The 22962-nt window shown below is 46.3% G+C and overlaps 1 protein-coding gene across 1 annotated transcript in view; it reads left to right on the forward strand.

The window, feature by feature from the left end:
• The window catches only part of LOC126235466 (protein Wnt-10b-like), a 676160-nt gene that overhangs the window by 529950 nt on the left and 123248 nt on the right, over nucleotides 1–22962 (forward strand). Inside the window, exons 4-5 of the mRNA XM_049944188.1 lie at nucleotides 8112–8244; nucleotides 8320–8455. Of these exons, the coding sequence (XP_049800145.1) occupies nucleotides 8112–8244; nucleotides 8320–8455 (269 nt within the window). The remainder of the gene's footprint in view (nucleotides 1–8111; nucleotides 8245–8319; nucleotides 8456–22962) is intronic.

The raw sequence follows: 22962 nt of genomic DNA on the forward strand, positions 1-22962 counted from the left end.
TAACTGTAATGGAATTACTGTCTCACTATCACGAAGTTGTGTGTTCAGGTGGGTCCAAATCTACTAACGGCGCTGATAGTATCTATTGGGTACCCCAAATAAACGAAAGGCATTTAGGAGCTGGACCACGCTCCACTATTATGGCAGCCGGCAGCCGAGCTGACTGCCATCTGGAAGTCCTGATATTCGCACAGACGACTACAGCAAATACAGCAGTCATTATTTCTGTTAGTATATCTACAAGTGATTAGAAGGCATAATAGTAATTTTACCAACCCCATAATTGCAGAAAATTATCGACGTTGTCTTTTAGAGTGCAGAGGAACTATTGCAACATCCTAATGGTATGGATGAAAGGCCCCTCTGGGATACTTAGAAGTGAACAACTAGCAAAGAAAGCACATCTACATGGAGCTATTGAATATGATAAACTCCCTCTCACTGATGTGATAACCATAGAAAGTGTTCTAGTCGTACTGGTAAGATGAGTGGTCAAGGACATCCAAAATCAAATACAATCACTAAGCACTAGATCATCCCACTATTCTAAGAATACTATTGCATAATAAGACACAAACTTAGCGAAGCCTCATTGGAAGTTTAGCAAACATCTCTCAACCTAAGCACCAACCTTCTACGTGTTTCTGGATAGGAAGAAGATGCAAAGCATCCCTTCCTATAGTATCCTCGTAACACATATCGCACAAACTTACTTGCAAATACTTGTAAGTTCCCAAGCAGCCTCCAAAAGTTATTAATAGCCAACGATACAGCAATGTATAAAGCACTATATTCCCACATTCTACTCAGCAGGATAAGGATCGCTCAACGTATGTATGAATGTCACTATGACCCTCCTATATGTATGTGTCTGAATAGTAGTGTATCTATACGTATGGTTGTAATATCAAATTCTGGCTCTTGTATACTGTTCTCATGTTCTGTCTAGATAATATTTAACGATCTACACAAAAATTCAATTATCTATCCGCTGCTTTTGAAACAATTCTTACAGTAATTAGGCATACCTCAAATCCGTACCAACGGCAGTTTATCACTTCTTACTGTGTTGTCAGTAGAAGTTTCATAGCATACGACCACTGCATATCGCCAGCCTGAGTGACCGAGCGGTTCTAGGCGCTACAGTCTGGAACCGCGAGACCGCTACGGTCGCAGGTTCGAATCCTGCCTCGGGCATGGATGTGTGTGATGTCCTTAGGTTAGTTAGGTTTACGTTGTTCTCAGTTCTAGGGGACTGATGACCTCAGCAGTTAAGTCCCATAGTGCTCAGAGCCATTTTGAACCACTGCGTATCCAGTGTTACATTTTCGCCTTGTTTACTCATTTTAGTATACTGTGGATGTGAATTTTTTTTATTTCAGGATCTGTCTTGTTAAACCGTTCTAACTTGGTGCCAGGGCACTTAAACGAATGTATACGCTGAACTGGCAAAAACAAACCGTAGTATAACATTTCAGTTGTTGAGATGGCTATATACACTCCTGGAAATGGAAAAAAGAACACATTGACACCGGTGTGTCAGACCCACCATACTTGCTCCGGACACTGCGAGAGGGCTGTACAAGCAATGATCACACGCACGGCACAGCGGACACACCAGGAACCGCGGTGTTGGCCGTCGAATGGCGCTAGCTGCGCAGCATTTGTGCACCGCCGCCGTCAGTGTCAGCCAGTTTGCCGTGGCATACGGAGCTCCATCGCAGTCTTTAACACTGGTAGCATGCCGCGACAGCGTGGACGTGAACCGTATGTGCAGTTGACGGACTTTGAGCGAGGGCGTATAGTGGGCATGCGGGAGGCCGGGTGGACGTACCGCCGAATTGCTCAACACGTGGGGCGTGAGGTCTCCACAGTACATCGATGTTGTCTCCAGTGGTCGGCGGAAGGTGCACGTGCCCGTCGACCTGGGACCGGACCGCAGCGACGCACGGATGCACGCCAAGACCGTAGGATCCTACGCGGTGCCGTAGGGGACCGCACCGCCACTTCCCAGCAAATTAGGGACACTGTTGCTCCTGGGGTATCGGCGAGGACCATTCGCAACCGTCTCCATGAAGCTGGGCTACGGTCCCGCACACCGTTAGGCCGTCTTCCGCTCACGCCCCAACATCGTGCAGCCCGCCTCCAGTGGTGTCGCGACAGGCGTGAATGGAGGGACGAATGGAGACGTGTCGTCTTCAGCGATGAGAGTCGCTTCTGCCTTGGTGCCAATGATGGTCGTATGCGTGTTTGGCGCCGTGCAGGTGAGCGCCACAATCAGGACTGCATACGACCGAGGCACACAGGGCCAACACCCGGCATCATGGTGTGGGGAGCGATCTCCTACACTGGCCGCACACCACTGGTGATCGTCGAGGGGACACTGAATAGTGCACGGTACATCCAAACCGTCATCGAACCCATCGTTCTACCATTCCTAGACCGGCAAGGGAACTTGCTGTTCCAACAGGACAATGCACGTCCGCATGTATCCCGTGCCACCCAACGTGCTCTAGAAGGTGTAAGTCAACTACCCTGGCCAGCAAGATCTCCGGATCTGACCCCCATTGAGCATGTTTGGGACTGGATGAAGCGTCGTCTCACGCGGTCTGCACGTCCAGCACGAACGCTGGTCCAACTGAGGCGCCAGGTGGAAATGGCATGGCAAGCCGTTCCACAGGACTACATCCAGCATCTCTACGATCGTCTCCATGGGAGAATAGCAGCCTGCATTGCTGCGAAAGGTGGATATACACTGTACTAGTGCCGACATTGTGCATGCTCTGTTGCCTGTGTCTATGTGCCTGTGGTTCTGTCAGTGTGATCATGTGATGTATCTGACCCCAGGAATGTGTCAATAAAGTTTCCCCTTCCTGGGACAATGAATTCACGGTGTTCTTATTTCAATTTCCAGGAGTGTAGACACATTCCCTACGCCAATAAATTTAAAAAGAATTATGCCTCCCGCTTTCGGATGGAAGTCGTCAGCGGGTGACGCTTGCTTGCAGATGCCATTCACGAACTTGTATTCCCAGTCGGAGATATACACTAAACAGCTAGTATAAAAAATTGATCAGTCAGTAAATGAAACACATAATCTTATGAGGACTTGGTAATAAATCGAAACCAATAATATCACGTGTGATCTATTGATGGGGGTTCATCTTAAATTATAGTAGCAGAGCGCATGTGCTCAAGCTGGTTCTACTGCAGCATTCAGGAAGCGGATCATTTTTAAACGAAAAATTACAAATATGGCTAAGTACAGGGCTAACAGGTGCAGCACAATACTTTAATATTCTGCTAGTCACTCCATCATATCCATGAGAGTCCTTAGTCTTCAGTGATTTATTCATTGACTCAATCTCCCCCCTGTCAGTATCGCAGAGGTGTATTTCACACAACAATCTCGGAAAGGAATTTTCCAAGAGAGTTACAAGATTCCCTGTAGAAACTAAGCTTTTATTTAATTCACCGGAACTGCTCAGAAAATGATTTTTAAATACTGTACATATATCTGACTTATCAGTAACAGAAATATTTTTTTTACTACGAACTGTCCTTATATCGTCGACCTTGTGCTGCTGGCCACACACTTCCTTCACAGCTGACAATATGGTTTAAATTTTAACCTGTGAATCAGCTATTCTATTTGCGTACTATATACTCTTTGCCTTCCTAATAACATTTTGAAGCACCTTCCAATACTGTCTGTAACGGGCTACTGTAGCTTGATTGTGACTACTTCTAACATTTTGATATAATTACTGCTTTGTTATACATGATATCCTTATCCCACTAGTCAACCACCCAGGCTTCCTTTTACTGCTAGTAACGTGTTTAGAATGTTCTAATGGAAAGCAACTCTCAAAGACCATGAGAAATTGCTAATGAAAGCATTACACAGGGTGTTACAAAAAGGTACGGCAAAACTTCCAGGAAATATTCCTCACACACAAATAAAAAAAAAGATGTTATGTGGACATGTGTCCGGAAACGCTTAATTTCCATGTTAGAGCTCATTTTAGTTTCGACAGTATGTACTGTACTTCCTCGATTCACCGCCATGATTTCATACGGGATACTCTACCGGTGCTGCTAGAACATGTGCCTTTACAAGTACGACACAACATGTGGTTCATGCAGGGTGGAGCTCCGGCACATTTCAGTCGAAGTGTTCGTGCGCTTCTCAACAACAGATTCGGTGACCGATGGATTGGTAGAGGCGGACCAATTCCATGGCCTCCACGCTCTCCTGACCTCAACCCTCTTGACTTTCATTTATGGGGGCATTTGAAAGCTCTTGTCTACGCAACCCCGGTACCAAATGTAGAGACTCTTCGTGCTCGTATTGTGGACGGCTGTGATACAATACGCCATTCTCCCGGGCTGCATCAGCGCATCAGGGATTCCATGCGACGGAGGGTGGATGCATGTATCCTCGCTAACGGAGGACATTTTGAACATTTCCTGTAACAAAGTGTTTGAAGTCACGCTGGTACGTTCTGTTGCTGTGTGTTTCCATTCCATGATTAATGTGATTTGAAGAGAAGTAATAAAATGAGCTCTAACTTGGAAAGTAAGCGTTTCCGGACACATGTCAACATAACATATTTTCTTTCTTTGTGTGTGAGGAATGTTTCCTGAAAGTTTGGCAGTGCCTTTTTGTAACACCCTGTATTTGTCATCTTTGTTATCAGCACTATAAACATCCTGCCACTCTTGTTCCTTAATGAGGTTTAAAAAACTCTTTGTTGCCGTTGTATTAGCTATCCTACGTAGTTTCTAATTATATGTAACATTTGTTTGAATACTAAAGCCTTTTAGTGTTAGTATGTATTCTTGTATATGATGAGATGTGGCTGTAGAGTAACGGGAGCGATGCCGACACAGAGTAAGCACGCATGCGCCAAAGATGAACGACCAATATCTGTGAAGCGTGAAGTCTTCTTAGTCGAATGCGGTATCTCTTATATCTGTAGAAAATCAGATGTGACCGTGGCCTTCGTTTGTGTAATATGTGTTATTTTGATTTCCCGGAAAAATAGTAAGTGTAATGACAGAGCAGCGAATTTTCGTGAAGATCAACATGAAACTTGGAAAAACTGCTACAGAAATCTATCTCTTACTAAAAGGCGTGTATTGTGTAGACTGTTTATCATGCACTCCAGTTTCTGACTAGTTCAAGCGTTCCCAAAATGACTCACGCCTGGGACGCCCTTCAGCTTGAAAAATGGATGAAAATATCGAAAAAGCAAGAGACCTGATTCTGTTTGACCATCGGTTGAGTGTTAGATCTATTACTGAAATTGCAGGAATTGACAAAGAATGTCTGTTAAGAGGTTTCTAGCTAAGTAAAGCATCCCAGAGTTAGACCATCTACCTTATTCTTCTGACCTAGCACCGTGTGACTTTTATCTTTTCCCCAAGGTCAATCTCCATTAAAAGAACAAGGTTTCAGTCCGTTGAAGCAGTGAAATAAAAGCGGCACGCTTCATAAAGGAATTCGCAGAGGAAGACTTCCAGTACTGTTTCCACCAACTGAAATTCGCATGTCCACAGCTCGTGGTCGTGCGGTAGCGTTCTCGCCTCCCACGCCCGGGTTCCCGGGTTCGATTCCCGGCGGGGTCAGGGATTTTCTCTGCCTCGTGATGACTGGGTGTTGTGTGATGTCCTTAGGTTAGTTACGTTTAAGTAGTTCTAAGTTCTAGGGGACTGATGACCATAGATGTTAAGTCCCATAGTGCTCAGAGCCATTTGAATCATTTGAAATTCGCATGGAGCGATGTATGGATAGAGGAAGGGAGTATACTGAGGATGGCAATAACTAAATGTGTATGTTTTTGAAATAAAATGTTTTACAGCAATAGCCCCGTCATTTTATAGCCACACTTCGTATATGACATACACCAAATTAAGTAGTTAAGGAGCCATGAATTGAGGTAAGCTGTTGAGACATGAAGACGAAATATATTTCTTTCACTCAGCAGTGGCTTCATTTCAAAGCTCCAATTGAAATTGGAAATGCGCCTCTCTCGTTCCAGTCCTCTAAAATCGCCCGATTTTTCCGCTTCCATGTGGAGACCATCTGAGACTTCCTGAGTGCATGATGACAGGTTCCTCTATGGAAATACACTCCTGGAAATTGAAATAAGAACACCGTGAATTCATTGTCCCAGGAAGGGGAAACTTTATTGACACATTCCTGGGGTCAGATACATCACATGATCACACTGACAGAACCACAGGCACATAGACACAGGCAACAGAGCATGCACAATGTCGGCACTAGTACAGTGTATATCCACCTTTCGCAGCAATGCAGGCTGCTATTCTCCCATGGAGACGATCGTAGAGATGCTGGATGTAGTCCTGTGGAACGGCTTGCCATGCCATTTCCACCTAGCGCCTCAGTTGGACCAGCGTTCGTGCTGGACGTGCAGACCGCGTGAGACGACGCTTCATCCAGTCCCAAACATGCTCAATGGGGGACAGATCCGGAGATCTTGCTGGCCAGGGTAGTTGACTTACACCTTCTAGAGCACGTTGGGTGGCACGGGATACATGCGGACGTGCATTGTCCTGTTGGAACAGCAAGTTCCCTTGCCGGTCTAGGAATGGTAGAACGATGGGTTCGATGAAGGTTTGGATGTACCGTGCACTATTGTGTCCCCTCGACTATCACCACTGGTGTACGGCCAGTGTAGGAGATCGCTCCCCACACCATGATGCCGGGTGTTGGCCCTGTGTGCCTCGGTCGTATGCAGTCCTGATTGTGGCGCTCACCTGCACGGCGCCAAACACGCATACGACCATCATTGGCACCAAGGCAGAAGCGACTCTCATCGCTGAAGACGACACGTCTCCATTCGTCCCTCCATTCACGCCTGTCGCGACACCACTGGAGGCGGGCTGCACGATGTTGGGGCGTGAGCGGAAGACGGCCTAACGGTGTGCGGGACCGTAGCCCAGCTTCATGGAGACGGTTGCGAATGGTCCTCGCCGATACCCCAGGAGCAACAGTGTCCCTAATTTGCTGGGAAGTGGCGGTGCGGTCCCCTACGGCACTACGTAGGATCCTACGGTCTTGGCGTGCATCCGTGCGTCGCTGCGGTCCGGTCCCAGGTCGACGGGCACGTGCACCTTCCGCCGACCACTGGCGACAACATCGATGTACTGTGGAGACCTCACGCCCCACGTGTTGAGCAATTCGGCGGTACGTCCACCCGGCCTCCCGCATGCCCACTATACGCCCTCGCTCAAAGTCCGTCAACTGCACATACGGTTCACGTCCACGCTGTCGCGGCATGCTACCAGTGTTAAAGACTGCGATGGAGCTCCGTATGCCACGGCAAACTGGCTGACACTGACGGCGGCGGTGCACAAATGCTGCGCAGCTAGCGCCATTCGACGGCCAACACCGCGGTTCCTGGTGTGTCCGCTGTGCCGTGCGTGTGATCATTGCTTGTACAGCCCTCTCGCAGTGTCCGGAGCAAATATGGTGGGTCTGACACACCGGTGTCAATGTGTTCTTTTTTCCATTTCCAGGAGTGTATAACCACTTCTAGAACGTAATAACTTGAAACACTGCGCTATCTCCCTCTTGATTCCGATTTCTAGTGGTTTATTTTTTGTTTTGAGCAGCTTTACTTACCGAGGTACGCGAAAACTTTTATTTTGTGTATTATAATCATTGAAATATTCCAACTTCTTGTCTGAGTGTAATACTGGCCACACTCCGCTCTCTGCGCCTTTCCGTTTCATAACTGGTTTCTTCCACTTTTGGGCTACCCCTTCACTTAGTTGGATTAGGACATAGTATTGGAGTGGGAAGGAGGCTCGAAAAAAAAGCAGATTTTCCGTAACAGTGAGATAAAAAGTCTGAAGGACTGAAGAGTAAATGTGTGCACTGTCTACGATATTGAGTACCTCTGATGCCGTGTATAGGCGGTATTGGACTCATACAGGTGAACGATGGTTTGTACGCAGCACACATGGTACACCCACTCAAGAAACGGAATTTCAGAAACAATACTTTTATGGAAAGAATGAAGCCGCCTGCTTGCCAAGCGCGCAGTAGCGTGTACGGGGTCCGGGCGCACCTGTTGCAGGGTACCGCGAGTCGGCGTTCGCGTACGCCATCTCGGCGGCCGGGGTGGCGCACGCGGTGGCGCGTGCCTGCAGCCTGGGGCGCCTGCTCGAGTGCGCATGCGCCGCGCCGGGCGGCCGGCGCCGAGGCGGGAGGCGGCGCGGGGGCGGCGGCGGCGGGGGCGGCGGCGGCGGCGGCGGCCGGGGGCGGCTGGGCGGCGCGGCCACCAGCCAGTGGCAGTGGGGCGGCTGCTCGCACAACATCGACTTCGGCGTCCGCTTCTCGCGGCTCTTCCTCGACGTGAGGGAGCGCGCAGGCGACCTGCAGTCGCGGATCAACCTGCACAACAACCAGGCCGGCCGCCTCGTGAGTACCGACAAGCAGCCGTGCGAGACTCGCAGAAGGCGCTGCGCTACACGCTGACACTATGCGGGATACGTTAACGCAATTTTAAATAATATACGAAAATAAAAGTCTGGAATACTCTCTTCCAAATCCTGAGGATGTCAGGGTTAAAATACAGGGAGCGAAAGGCTATTTACAATTTGTACAGAAACCAGATCGCAGTTATAAGAGTCGAGGGGCATGAAAGGGAAGCAGTGGTTGCGAAGGGAGTGAGAGAGGGTTGTAGCCTCTCCCCGATGTTATTCAGTCTGTATATTGAGCAAGCATTAAAGGAAACAAAAGAAAAATTTGGAGTACGAATTAAAATCCATGGAGAAGAAATAAAAACTTTGAGTTTCGCCGATGACATTGTAATTGTGTCAGAGACAGCAAAGGACCTGGAAGAGCAGCTGAACGGATTGAACAGTGTCTTGAAAGGAGGATATAAGATAAACATCAAGAAAACCAAAACGGGGATAATGGAATGTTGTCAAATTAAATCGGGTGATGCTGAGGGAATTAGATTAGAAAATGAGACGCTTAATGTAGTAAATGAGTTTTGCTATCTGGGGAGCAAAATAACTGATGATGGTCGAGATAGAGAGGATATAAAATGTAGACCGGCAATGGCAAGGAAAGCGTTTCTGAAGAAGAGAAATTTGATAACATCGAGTATAGATTTAAGTGTCAAGAAGTCGGTTCTGAAAGTATTTGTATAGAGTGTAGCCATGTATGGAAGTGAAACGTGCACGATAAATAGTTTAGCCAAGAAGAGAATAGAAGCTTTCGAAATGTGGTGCTACAGAAGAATGCTGAAGCTTAGATGGGTAGATCACATAACTAATGAGGAGGTATTGAATAGAACTGGAGAGAAGAGAAATTTGTGGCACAACTTGACTAGAAGAAGGGATCGGTTGGTAAGACATATTCTGAGACATCAAGGGATCACCAATTTAGTATTGGAGGGCAGCGTGGAGGGTAGAAATCGTAGAGGGACACCAAAAGATGAATACACTAAACACATTCAGAAGTATGTAGGTTGCAGTAGGTACTGGGAGATGAAGAAGTTTGCACAGGACAGAGTAGCATGGAGAGCTGCATCAAACCAGTCTCAGGACTGAAGACCACAACAACAACACGAAAAAAAATTAAATCTCATAGACAGTCAAAAGAAACCAGAATACCTGATGCCAAAATCAGAAAGAATTCAAAATGTCAATTACATTCATTAAGGGTTATGATTTGAGGTCTGTGATTGACCATTCAAAATGATCTTTGACTGATTTTACTACAGGCGTACAAGAGACGTTACTGCAATAACTACGTTGACAGCTTGAACTAACAACTGTCAACAACAAATGCGCATTCAGCCTGTCAGTTACAGCAGGTAATACTAAGTAGCGGACGTTCGGGCGTAGGGTGTCAACTTGCTGTGTCACAAATCGCTAGAGACCAACATCTCCATACGAAGTGTTCAAGACATTCTTCAGAATGTTTAGAAGAAGAGAAAAGTGTCTGCTGAGTTTGTCTCGCACACCTTGACTCCAGAACGGAAGACATCGACACGTGGACGACTGCTACTGCTTGACTGAAATTCTAAACGCATTCGTTTCGGAAAAAATATATCACGGGTGACAGGACAAAATGTCATCGATAGGAACATATAAGAAAGCGACAAAATACAGATACTCACATGAAGGACCGGCGCTTTGACGACATATCGGGCACTGAAGTCAGTGTGAAGCGCAAACTGAGTGTTCCAAAGTAGGACTTTCCTAACAGATTCACATGGTTGTATGAACGCTTTGTGCGTTGTATTCAATTTGTGGGATGGGGGAGCATGTAGGATGGACTGACCGGGCAAAACACTGTGTCAGTCGTGAAGTCTTAATATATCCACAACGAGATTAGGTACAACCAGCAATAAATAACCAACAGATGTATTTTCATCTCTGATTTATATCAGAGGAATTATGTCATCATCAGGCCCTCTATGGTAACATACTGAGTGCGTTTATTTTGCCAGATAAAATATGTGTAGCCACTATGCTACCACAGAGGTCCTGACGATGGCATAAGGGAATGCCGAAACTGATTGCCTTCGCAATAAATCAGAGATAAATATACGAGGTGCGGCTAGAAAAAAACCGGACTGATGCTGGAAAAAACATTTATTTACAATTATTTACAATTTCATGTTATCTCCTTCAATGTACTCTCCTCCTCGGTCTCTACACCGCTCCATACGAATTTTCCACTGTTCATAGCAATGCTGCAGATCATTTTCGGTAAGTCCATACATTACTTCCGTCGCTTTTTCTTTTACTGCTTCAACAGTCTCAAATCTAGTTCCTTTCAAAGCTGACTTGACTTTAGGGAAAAGAAAAAAGTCACAGGGGGCCAAATCAGGTGAGTTTTTGCTGACAATGGTCTGCCAGTGCGAGTGTCATCACTGGTGTCTTCGCGGCCACCTTTAAATCGTTTAAACCACTCAGACACTTGTGTTCGCGATAAACAATCATCGCCGTACACTTGTTGTAACATTACAAACGTTTCACTTGCAGATTTTCCTAGTTTGAAACAAAATTTGATGTTAACACGCTGTTCTTTCTGTACACTCAACATTTTCCGACGCACAGACAAAACGTCAACTACTTAAAACAGACGCCACGGGCAGACTGAGTGCAGGAGGCAGATGAAACTGGAGCAGTAGGCGGAGCGAGAGTCACGTGACAGGCCACGCGACTTTCAGCCTTATTGCATTCGTTTTATTGTTTCACCAGTACTAGTCCGGTTTTTTTCTAGCCACACCTCGTACACATGTTCGTTTATTTTTCTTCTTGGTATACATGTCGGCTGTCGTCCTATCGTCCCTCCTAGCAAGGATGGATGAAGTGAAACGAGACTAGATCATTAACCATAATCTCCGGGTGGAAATCGGTCTCCTACGGGGTTGTTGTTAATGGAAAGAATTGGCAATTTTGTGCAGGAATATGTGAGGCGGCCAAGAGATTATCTTGTGATCTGCTAGTCCACGTCGTACAGTATTTGTGTTGCATTCTGTCGATTGCTTCTCGCTGCACATCAGTCGCGCAATGTCATTGTTACACAGGCAAGATCATAGGACACATCCAGCATAATTCCATAGTTATTAGGCGGCTATAGAAGTCCAAACGACTGCCCACACATAGCTGCAAGGTTACCACTGCTACATCGATTCGGCAGGTTTCTTTGAATGTGTGTGAGTAGTCGCACAATCTCAGCGGCAAGCGGCCTACGTCACGTACAGAATATCTTGCAGCCTGTTGAAAACTTGTCCATGACTTATTTTTAGCGTTTTGCATTATTTCGTCGACTGTGATACGCTGATCGTCGAATTACGGGAATTCCAGTTCTGTTCCTATTTCTGGTTCTTCATAGAAAAATGGTGTGCCGCTTCGTTCTTCGTCCTTCAGATATGACTGAGTACACTGGAAACATTTGTGTCACAAAGCCACTGCCATACAAGTTTGTGCGTTCCATCCCCTCAGAATAGACTGTTCCAGCTTCGTTCCCTATCAAATGCAAAGGACGAATTATCGCGCGATATTCCATCATATTCCGCACTGTACCGATTTGTTTTGGCTCCTGTACGTGTGTGCTGCGGTACTGCGGTGCGGAGGTTTCAATTTTTACCAGCACTGTGGACATGTATTTGCAAACAAACAATATTTTTTGCGATGTTAGAATCACATGGTGTGGTTCAAGAAGCGGGTGTACGCACCGTTATTTCATTGCACAAAGCTTTCAACATCCAGACCAAACGACAGCAGTTTTAAATACGCTGATTCAGAGAGCTAAAACTATCTGTGACAAGGAACACGTGGATTCTGAGATCAGATAACTAAGAAACGTATTTCGGAAGAACGGCTGTAGCGATCCAGGTATCAAGGGGGTAGCCGTCTTTCAACTCGTGAAAAATAGGTAATTTTCGTGACTTTTTTCTCAGGTAAAATAAAAGGTAATGTTAAACATGATGATATAGTTTCATTCCTTACACTTTTTCCTTTAAGAAATCATTTTTTTGTTCACATCGTACACTCCCCGAAACCGCTGCACCACATCGAAAGATCCCTTGTAACCGGAACACTGCTCATCGACGGCAATTCCCGAAGCTCTCCTACTGGATCCATGACAAAATAAATTTCTGTAAGTCATTTAAGTCATTTTAATGTATTTTCCATCAATGTACATATGATAATTGCAAAATATTAAGCTATAACCAAATAGTGGCATGTTATACTAAATGTAATTTCCCTCGCCCACATATTCGAGGCAAAAGTGTACACCGAAAATAGGCTTTTGAAGATATCACAAAACGGCTAAATACGTTGTTGACAGAGATTTCAATTTATAATTCCGGCATCAGAGTCCGATCAAAATCTTATGTACCGTCCTCAAGTTATGTGTCCAGCCAATATGAAAAATACGATACCGAGAAGAACGCTTTCGAAGTTTTGGGTTACACTTTTGTCCCCCCACTCAGTGATCCGTGTACCATACATCAATCTTTCCAGATCCAAATGGGGTCCTCCTCCATCTTCTTCATGGCAGTGGTGGTCCTGGGGGCCTCATTGGAAGTTTCTGTCATCCGCTGCTCTCCTTGCTCTATTCGCTTTTCTTCCGCTTTTGTGCAGAAGTTGCAATAGGCCGGTCCGATCTCAAGCTCAACCGCGTTTATGATTTCCGTAATGCCTGTTAGGCCGTCGTTTAAATTACATGTCGACTATTTCTTCCCGTTGTGAATGATTTTTGGAGACACCATTTCATAAATCATTTTGTAACTCGATGTTGGGATTTTTGGCTTATTTGGATGAACATTACAATAAAGCATACATCTCAGAGTACATTCTAAGCCAAAAAATAAATCAATCAATTTTTTGATATTTTCAAAGATGACTACCTCCTTACGTTAGCCTTCTAAACAAACAAAAACACAGAGATAATCAATCATCAGAAGGTGATCAGCTTGTAGTATTCCTTCGTTTCTTGTGAGGTGCAACAAATAACACAGGCAGAGTCCTGGGCAGACACGATATTCAATCCATTTCCGACCTCACAACAAAATTAAAAAGCTACTGGGTCCAGTAATAGACGGCCTTCGTGCCAGTGTTCCTGGAATTTATAAAATACCTCGTGACAGCAGGAGAATTTCATTAATCAGTCAATAAGATTTCAGTACGCTGCGCAGGGCACTGATGTCGCATGAAATATCACAATTTCGACAAATCGGCTGTTGCCAAACACATCCTCATGAACGAACATACGATTACACCTTTGATGAAACGGAGTTATTATTATCCCATGCATCGAACCTATTATGATCCAGTCATCAAAAAAGCCGTTGAGATATGACTCTGCAGCAAATTTGACTGAAAAAGTGGCTGCAAACTTAGTCGTGCGTGGAAACAGGTACTTGATGCTGAACGGCAACAGAGAAATCAGCTGAGGCATCCACCATCCATCGAAATCAGCATCTTCAGTCACTGACATCGACATAATCTATGGTAGCATATGGAAATTCCCTAACCTCGTAAAATTTGCATGATCGCTTAATAACTAAAGGCCTTCCTAAATGTTACAACGATGACAACGGATAAAGACGTCGAAAGCTTGAGATGGAATACAAATTTGACGCTGTAAGGGCTCTGTGAAGCATTTATTCAAAAATATTACATCTCCTACACAGGGTGACTCAAGAAAAGGTTTGCAAACTGACATGGCACAAGGCATAAAACAAGGATCAGTAATCACATAGGAACGCCGGAGGTCGCAAATGCCACAAGAGGGCGCTAAGGTCGCGTGTGGGCTGACATTGTTGGAGGTTGTTTAATTGGGCTGCACATTCTCCCGGTCTGACATGATGGTCGCACGTTGCGAGAGGTTCTGCAGAACATGCTGAATTACATTTCCATGCCTGTTTGTCGCGGCATTCGATTTCATCAGGACGCAGCCGCAGTGCATTTCAACAGACAGGTGAGGGCACATCTATAGACAACCTTTCCCGGCCACTGGGTTGGTCGAGTTGGGGCAGTCGCATGGCCACCACGATTACCCGATGTGTCCCAATCGATTATTTCCCTGTGGAGGTATCTGTAGGCCTTCTGTATGAAACACCTGTTTGATCGCTGGAGGACCAAGTGGGCAGGATTGTTGCGCCAGCAGGATGTCTTCGACGTATACCAGGTATCTTTGAGCGGGTGAGCCGTTTGATGCTGCGTCGAGGGGTGTCTCGAAGCATCTAGATAAACCTTTGAGCATATCCTGTAGTGGGCGTCTATTTGTAGCTCTGCAAGGCCACTGCAGCCCCGGATGCCCATTACGATCCCAGTTCCTATGTGATTATCGATTATTGTTGTATGCCCGATGTGCCTTGTCACTTTGTAACGTGTTGGTTCAAATGGCTCTGAGCACTATGGGACTCAACTGCGGAGGTCATTAGTCCCCTAGAACTTAGAACTAGTTAAACCTAACTAACCTAAGGACATCACACACATCCATGCCCGAGGCAGGATTCGAACCTGCGACCGTAGCGGTCTCGCGGTTCCAGACTGCAGCGCCAGAACCGCGCGGCCACTTCGGCCGGCCTTGTAACGTGTGCTTGACTAACGCTGTATACAGGATGCAACAGGTATGAGCGCACATATGTTTGTATGTCGTATCTTAATATGTACTCATATCAGTGTGTTAGTTGTTTTTACTCTACGTCGAACAATCTTCCCACAAACACGTCACATACTTTACGATCTGATGTTCTCTTCATGGTCGTACTGCACAAGTAAGTGGACTACGCTTACCACTATAGACTCACCGTTTTGCGCCCACGCGTCCCCACTTCAGCACCTGACCTGTTGGCCAGGCGAAAATAAGTACCCTACTGCACATTAAAATTGCTACACCACGAAGATGACAAGCTACAAAGGCGAAATTTAACCGACAGGAAGAAGATGCTGTGATATGCAAATGATTAGCTTTCCAGAGCATTCACACAAGGTTGGCGCCGGTGGCGACACCTACAACGTACTGACATGAGGAAATTTTCCAACCGATTTCTCATACACAAACAGCAGTTGACTGACGTTGCCTGGTGAAACGTTGTTGTGATGCCTCGTGTAAGGAGGAGAAATGCGTACCATCACGTTTCCGACTTTGCTAAAGGTCGGATTGTAGCCTATCGAGATTGCGGTTTATCGTATCGCTACATTGCTGCTCGCATTGGTCGAGATCCAATGACTGTTAGCCGAATATGGAATCGGTGGGTTCAGGAGGGTAATACGGAAGGCCGAGCTGGATCCCAACGACCTCGTATCACTAGCAGTCGCGATGACAGGCATCTTATCCGCATAGCTGTAACGGATCATGCAGCCACGTCTCGATCCCTGAGTCAACAGATGGGGACGTTTGCAAGACAACAACCACCTGCACGAACAATTAGACGACTTGTGCAGCAGCATGGACTATCAGCTCGGAGACCATGGCTGCGGTTTCCCTTGACGCTGCATCACAGACAGGAGCGCCTCCGATGGTGTACTCAACGACGAACCTGGGTGCACGAATGGCAAAACGTCATTTTTTCGCATGAATCCAGGTTCTGTTTACAGCATCATCATGGTCGCATCCGTGTTTGGCGACATCGCACATTGGAAGCGTGTATTTGTCATCGCCATACTGGCGTATCACGCAGCGTGATGGTATGGGGTGGCATTGATTACTCGTCTCGGTCACCTCTTGTTCGCATTGACGGCACTTTGATCAGTGGACGTTACATTTCAGTTGTGTTACGACCCGTGGCTCTACCCTTAATTCGATCCCTGCGAAACCCTACACTTCAGCAGGATAATACACGACGGCATGTTGCAGGTCCTGTACGGGCCTGTCTGGATACAGAAAATGTTCGAGTGCTGCCCTGGCCAGCACATTCTTCAGATCTCTCGCCAATTGAAAACGTCTGGTCAATGGTGGCCGAGGAACTGGCTCTTCACAATACGCCAGTCACTATTCTTGATTAACTGTGGTATAGTGTTGAAGCTGCATGGGCAGCTGTGCCTGCACACGTCATGAAAGCTCTGTTTGACTCAATGCCCAGGCGTATCAAGGCCGTTATTACGGCCAGAGGTGGTTGTTTTGGGTACTGATTTCTCAGGATCTATGCACCCAAATTGCGTGTAAATGTAATCACATGTCAGTTCTAGTATAATATATTTGTCCAGTGAATACCCGTTTTTCATTTGCATTTCTTCTTGGTGTAGCAATTTCAATGGCCAGTAGTGTATTACTGGTTTGCTCTTGCCACATGTACTTGGAGGTACTAACCAACCTAGAACGTACGATTTGGAATTGCTATCATTGTTAATCTGCATATGACTTTAGTACTGTTGTAATGTTTTTCAGTACAACGTCCTCAATCATCAATAGAAATATTTGCACTCACATCCCTACCCCCATACACCTCGTGAAAAGACCAATAAGATAAAATCAGCAACTGGTTGTCGTACGGAGACTTACGGACAGTTTGTCTTCCGCGCACTATAGTAAAGCAAGATGGACGGCCTATGGTGATGGGCGTGGGAGGGGAGAGGCGATGACAGCGGTACAGGGAGAACGATACGCCACTCAGTGGAGTGAGGCTCGTGCAGCACAGCTATAGCTGTATTTGAACGAAGGACAGAGTTGCGATATCAGGACAAACAAGGGGCTAGTTTACCACACGAACTTTTGAATGCTGGTCAGCTAGCTCCGGCTAGCAGTGCACTTGTACATTGCATCAAGCGACTTGTGTTCTTGCATCCTCTGACTCTGTTCCTACTCGCAGTGCACCTATTATGCCATGTTAGATATAAATCCGCCTTCAGGGCTGACGTAAGAACCGGTGCTTTCACAGGGCGGTCTGGTTCCGCGCGACAAAACCCCTGCACCTCGACCGGGACTCGTACTGCGCTCCGGACGTCTCCGATTGAGTCGTCAGGACCTGCCGAAGGGACCGCGTGCGCTATGGTTACCGATGGCGGCGCAGCCGGGAAAAACGTCTTCTTTGTTGCGCTGGCGATCTTGCCCTTTCCGGACTCCCTCTCCGTGGCTTTTTGCTATAGATGTCTGCGTTCCAGCGCAAGGCAGCGTATTCCACATGCCGTGAAGGAAAGATTCTGACTGGGCGCTATCATCTTGAGTATCAGGATGCAATCGGAGTGGTGCCCACCTTATAGCACTAAATACATTTTGTGCTGAATACGTCTTGAGTGGAGCGTGAAATGGAGTGTCAGCTAAGAACAAAAAGCAGGTAAAAACGAACTGCAATCTTTTCAGTACATTAAGAGTAATCTACACTACTGGCCATTAAAATTGCTACACCAAGAATAAATGCAGATGATAAACGGGTATTCATTGGACAAATATATTACACTAGAACTGACATGTCATTACATGTTCACGCAATTTGGGTGTATAGATTCTGAGAAATCAGTACCCAGAACAACCACCTCTGGCCTTGATACGCCCTGACATTGAGTCAAACAGAGCTTGGATGGCGTGTACAGGTACTGCTGCCCATGCACCTTCACCACAATACCGTAGATCATCAAGAGTAGTGACTGGCGTATTGTGAAGAGCCAGTTCCTCGGCCACCATTGACCAGACTTTTTCAATTGGTGAGACATCTGGAGAATGTGCTGGCCAGGGCAGCACTCGAACATTTTCTGTATCCAGAAAGGCCCGTACAGGACCTGCAACATACTGAAATCCTGCTGAAAGGTAGGGTTTCGCAGGGATCGAATGAAGGGTAGAGCCACGGGTAGTAACACATCTGAAATGTAACGTCCACCGTTCAAAGTGCCGTCAATGCGAACAAGAGTTGACCGAGACGTGTAACCAATGGCACCCCATACCATCAGGCTGGGTGATACACCAGTATGGCGATGACGAATACACACTTACAATGTGCGTTCACCGCGATGTCGCCAAACACGGATGCGACCATCATGATGCTGTAAACAGAACTTGGATTCATCCGAAAAAATGAAGTTTTGCCATTCGTGCACCCAGGTTTGTCGTTGAGTACACCATCGGAGGCGCTCCTGTCTGTGATGCAGCGTCAAGGGTAACCGCAGCCATGGTCTCCGAGCTGATAGTCCATGCTGCTGCAAACGTCGTCGAACTGTTCGTGCAGATGGTTGTTGTCTTGCAAACGTCCCCATCTGTTGACTCAGGGATCGAGACATGGCTGCACGATCCGGTACAGCCATGCGGATAAGATGCCTGTTATCTCGACTGCTAGTGATACGTAGCCGTTGGGATCCAGCACGGCGTTCCTTATTACCCTCCTGAACCCACCGATTCCATATTCGGCTAACAATCATTGGACGTCGACCAATGCGAGCAGCAATATCGCGATACCATAAACCGCAATCGCGACAGGCTACAAGCCGACCTTTATCAAAGTCGGAAACGTGATGGTACGCATTTCTCCTGCTTACACGAGGCATCACAACAGCGTTTCACCAGGCAACGCCGGTCAACTGCTGTTTGTGTATGAGAAATCGGTTGGAAACTTTCCACGTGTCAGCACGTTGCAGGTGTCGCCACCGGCGCCAACCTTGTGTGAATGCTCTGAAAAGCTAATCATTTGCATATCACAGCATCTCCTTCCTGTCTGTTAAATTTCGCGGCTGTAGCACGTCATCTTCGTGGAGCAGCAATTTTAAGGGCCAGTAGTGTAGATACATAGCGACAATTTTTGTATGTTAACTCATGTACGAGTGTGCATGTTGGGGGGGGGGGGCTACATGGCTTTGTAGCCAAAAGATAAATTTATATAAGAATAAGTAAAACTTAGTATTATAAGTAGTGCCCGCCCGGTTAGCCGTGCGATCTAACGCACTACTTTCCGGGCGGGAAGGTCTGCCTGTCCCCGGCACGAATCCGGTGTGGCGGCCTGTCTGTTGATGGTTTTTAGGCGGTTTTCCGTCTTCCTCGGCAAATGCGGGCTGGTTCCCCTTGTTCCGCCTCAGTTATACCATGTCAGCGATTGCCGCGCAAACACTGTCTCCACGTATGCGTACACCATAATTACTCTACCACGCAAACATTTGGGGTTAACTCGTCTGGTGTGAGACTTTCCCGGCGGGGGGTCCACTAGGGGCCAAACCGCACAATAACCCTGGGTTCGGTGTGGGGTGCGGTAAGTGGACTGCTGGAGCCTGTTGTGGGGTTGTGAACCACTGAGGGCTACGGTGGGGACTAAGCCACTCCGTCGTTTCTAGATCCCCAGTTCAATACAGTCATAAGGAGTGGAAACTAAATTCCAAAAACACCAAGTGGAGTGTGATGCAGGTCCTTGTTGCTTATATACAAGGCCCATTCAACAAATAACGGAAAAAAGTTTTATAAAAAATAGAAAACGTCGACAAAGTGTTGTACTTCTTTCTTATTTTTTGAGAGTGCCCTAGAACTATCATCAGATGTGGATAACACGCCTGGCGCGCCAACGGGATGCTGAGAAATTGCGAAACAAGACGGCGGCATCCTTGCAGGTTTGCACAAGCGTGGAGCAGCGGAGTGTCATTAGATTTCTGTTAACTGAAGTGTTGAAAAAATGATTCAAATGGCTCTGAGCAATGGGACTTAACTTCTGGGGTCATCAGTCCCCTAGAACTTAGAACTAGTTGAACCTAACAAACCTAAGGACATCACACACATCTATGCCCGAGGTAGGATTCGAACGTGCGACCGTAGCGGTCGCGCTGTTCCAGTCTGTAGCGCCTAGAACCGCTCTGCCACTCCGTTTGGCTGAAGTGTTGAAACCAGTCGAAATTCACTGTCAGATGATGAAAGTTGTTTGAGTCGAACACAAGGGTACAAGTTGACAGATACATTCAAACGGCTTGTGACAAGGGTTGAAGATTCGCCACGCCCAGGACGCTCTGTCTGTGTAGTCACGGATAAAAACTTTATGGGAGTTGATGAGAGATTCAGGAAAATACGCGTATTGCAATGAGCGATGTTGCAGTAACGATGAACGTTAGAGACGGATCAGGCCATCATAGTGTCCATGACGTACTGATGTTCAAGCAACTGTGTGCTAGGTGGATTCTAAAACATCAGAAATGAAAGAAAGGCGCATGATCGTGTGCAGGGAGGCCGCATGTTCGTCTGATTGCCTCACTCACCGTATTCTCCGGATCTGGCACCTTCAGTTTATCACATTTTTCAACAACTGAAAGAAGATCTTGCTGTAGAAGGTTCGTTGAAGCTGAGGAATTTCTGGAAGCAGTGCATAACTGGTTACGCACACGCTTCCAAGAGTTTTTTGCATATTGAATTGAGAAAGTCTTCCAGCGCTGGCCCAGAACGTGAGGGGGATTGCGTTGAAAAATAATAAACGCTGTAGTTCATTCTCGTAACAATTTTTAAAAAATTCAGTTTTTTTTATTGAATATACATAATGTATTGCACAAAAATAGACACAGATATTCATTACTATTCGGTTACCATATTGACGATAAATCGCTGGAAACCGTGGCAACAGTTATTCGAAGTAATGCCAACATCCAATGCAGTTGCACTCGTTTATTTGTCCACTGGCTCCGCACGCGCAGAAGAGATCGGAAGATTTTTCGATGAGTAAAAGGTACGATAACGCAATTGTTTTGGAGAACTGGAAGTCGGTAGTACGATGACTAAGAGGAGAAAGAATAATAGGAGAACATAGACTGGGAGAAACGAATCAAAGGGGCAGAATTTTGTACAGAACACAATTTAATAATTTCTAACACTTCGTTTAAGGGTCATGAGTGAGTGTGTATTCTTTGAATACACGATGCGACAGTGCAAAACATTTGCAGGGGCAAATGTACAACATTCTGATCGTTACTGATTGGTTACGATCTGCATTTTAAAGCTGCAGAAGGAAACTATTGACTGAAGCAAGGGAAAGAAATACAACAGAAGACAAATACTGTAGGTAGCTTCTGAAGATGTATTAGTAGCAGCAGTGGATCAAATAGGCAAAACGACAAGACCCGGCAGAAATCCTGAGATACATGCTGCAAAAGAGAAAATTAAAAAAAAAAAAAAAACAGAAAACGACGCAGAAGAAACGGAATACAGACAATTAAAAGATGATTTTAGCATAAAATGCCAAATCATACAGCAGGAATATGTAGAGGAGAAATACAAGGCTGTAGAAGCATGTATGACTACTGGTAAGATGACATCTACATATAAGAAAATTAAAGACATTTTTGGAGATAATAGGTGCGACTGAATGAACAGTAAGAGTTCAGATGGCAAACCTGTATCAAGCAAAGATGGAAGGTTGAAAGATGGAAGGTATGTAGAAATGGTAGTCAAGCGAAACGAACCAGAAGACAATATTAAAGAATGGGAAGAAGAAGTAAATGACGATGAGTTAGGAGGTATGACACTGCGTGAAGAATTTAACAGAGTACTCGAAGACCTTAGTGGAAACAAGGCAACTGGAGTAGACGACGTTATACACACATAAAAAGAAGTTTAGCATCACCCTGTGTTCCACAACTCCTGAAGATAGACGTTGACTGTGGATATTGTATCACAGACAAAGTATCTTTGACTGTTCAGATAAGTCACTAAACCCGTTCAAAGATGTAAACAACCAAGCACGAGCACCGCCTATTAGACGGATGGGGTCCGACAGCCGATCAGATCCAGTCATTCCACCACGGAGGAGGCACTTGGCTCGTATTGTCTGTAGTTCAATCATGCCTAGACGGTCAAGACCGCGATTCGATCGCGCCCGCATTGTTACTTTGTGCCAGGAATGGCTCTCAACAAGGGAAGTGTCCAGGCGTCTCGGAGTGAACGAAACCGATATTGTTCGGACATGGAGGAGATAGAGAGAAACAGGAACTGTCGAAGACATGCATCGCGCAGGCCGCCCATGGGCTACTACTACAGTGGATGACCGCTACCTACGGATTATGGCTCGGAGACACCCTGACAGCAACGCCGCCATGTTGAATAATGCTTTTCGTGCAGCCACAGGACGTCGTGTTACGACTCAAACTGTGCGCAATAGGCTGCATGATGCGCAACTTCACTCCCGACGTCCATGGCGAAGTCTATCTTTGCAACCACGACACCATGCAGCGCGGTACAGATGGGCCCAACAACACGACGAATGGACCGCTCAGGATTGATATCACGTCCTCTTCACCGATGAGTGTCGCATATGCCTTCAACCAGACAATCGTCGGAGACGTGTTTGGAGGCAACCTGGTCAGGGTGAACAACTTAGACACACTGTCCAGCGAGTGCAGCAAGGTGGAGGTTCCCTGCTGTTTTGGTGTGGCATTATGTGGGGCCGACGTACGCCGCTGGTGGCCATGGAAGGTGTGGTATCGACAGCTACGATGCCACAACATAGGTGCGCTCTGCTAAGTTGGCACTACGACACCGACACCGACGACAGCGCCCTC

The sequence above is a fragment of the Schistocerca nitens genome, chromosome 2 (genome assembly GCF_023898315.1).
Source record: "Schistocerca nitens isolate TAMUIC-IGC-003100 chromosome 2, iqSchNite1.1, whole genome shotgun sequence".
In the NCBI taxonomy this organism is placed as follows: domain Eukaryota; kingdom Metazoa; phylum Arthropoda; class Insecta; order Orthoptera; family Acrididae; genus Schistocerca; species Schistocerca nitens.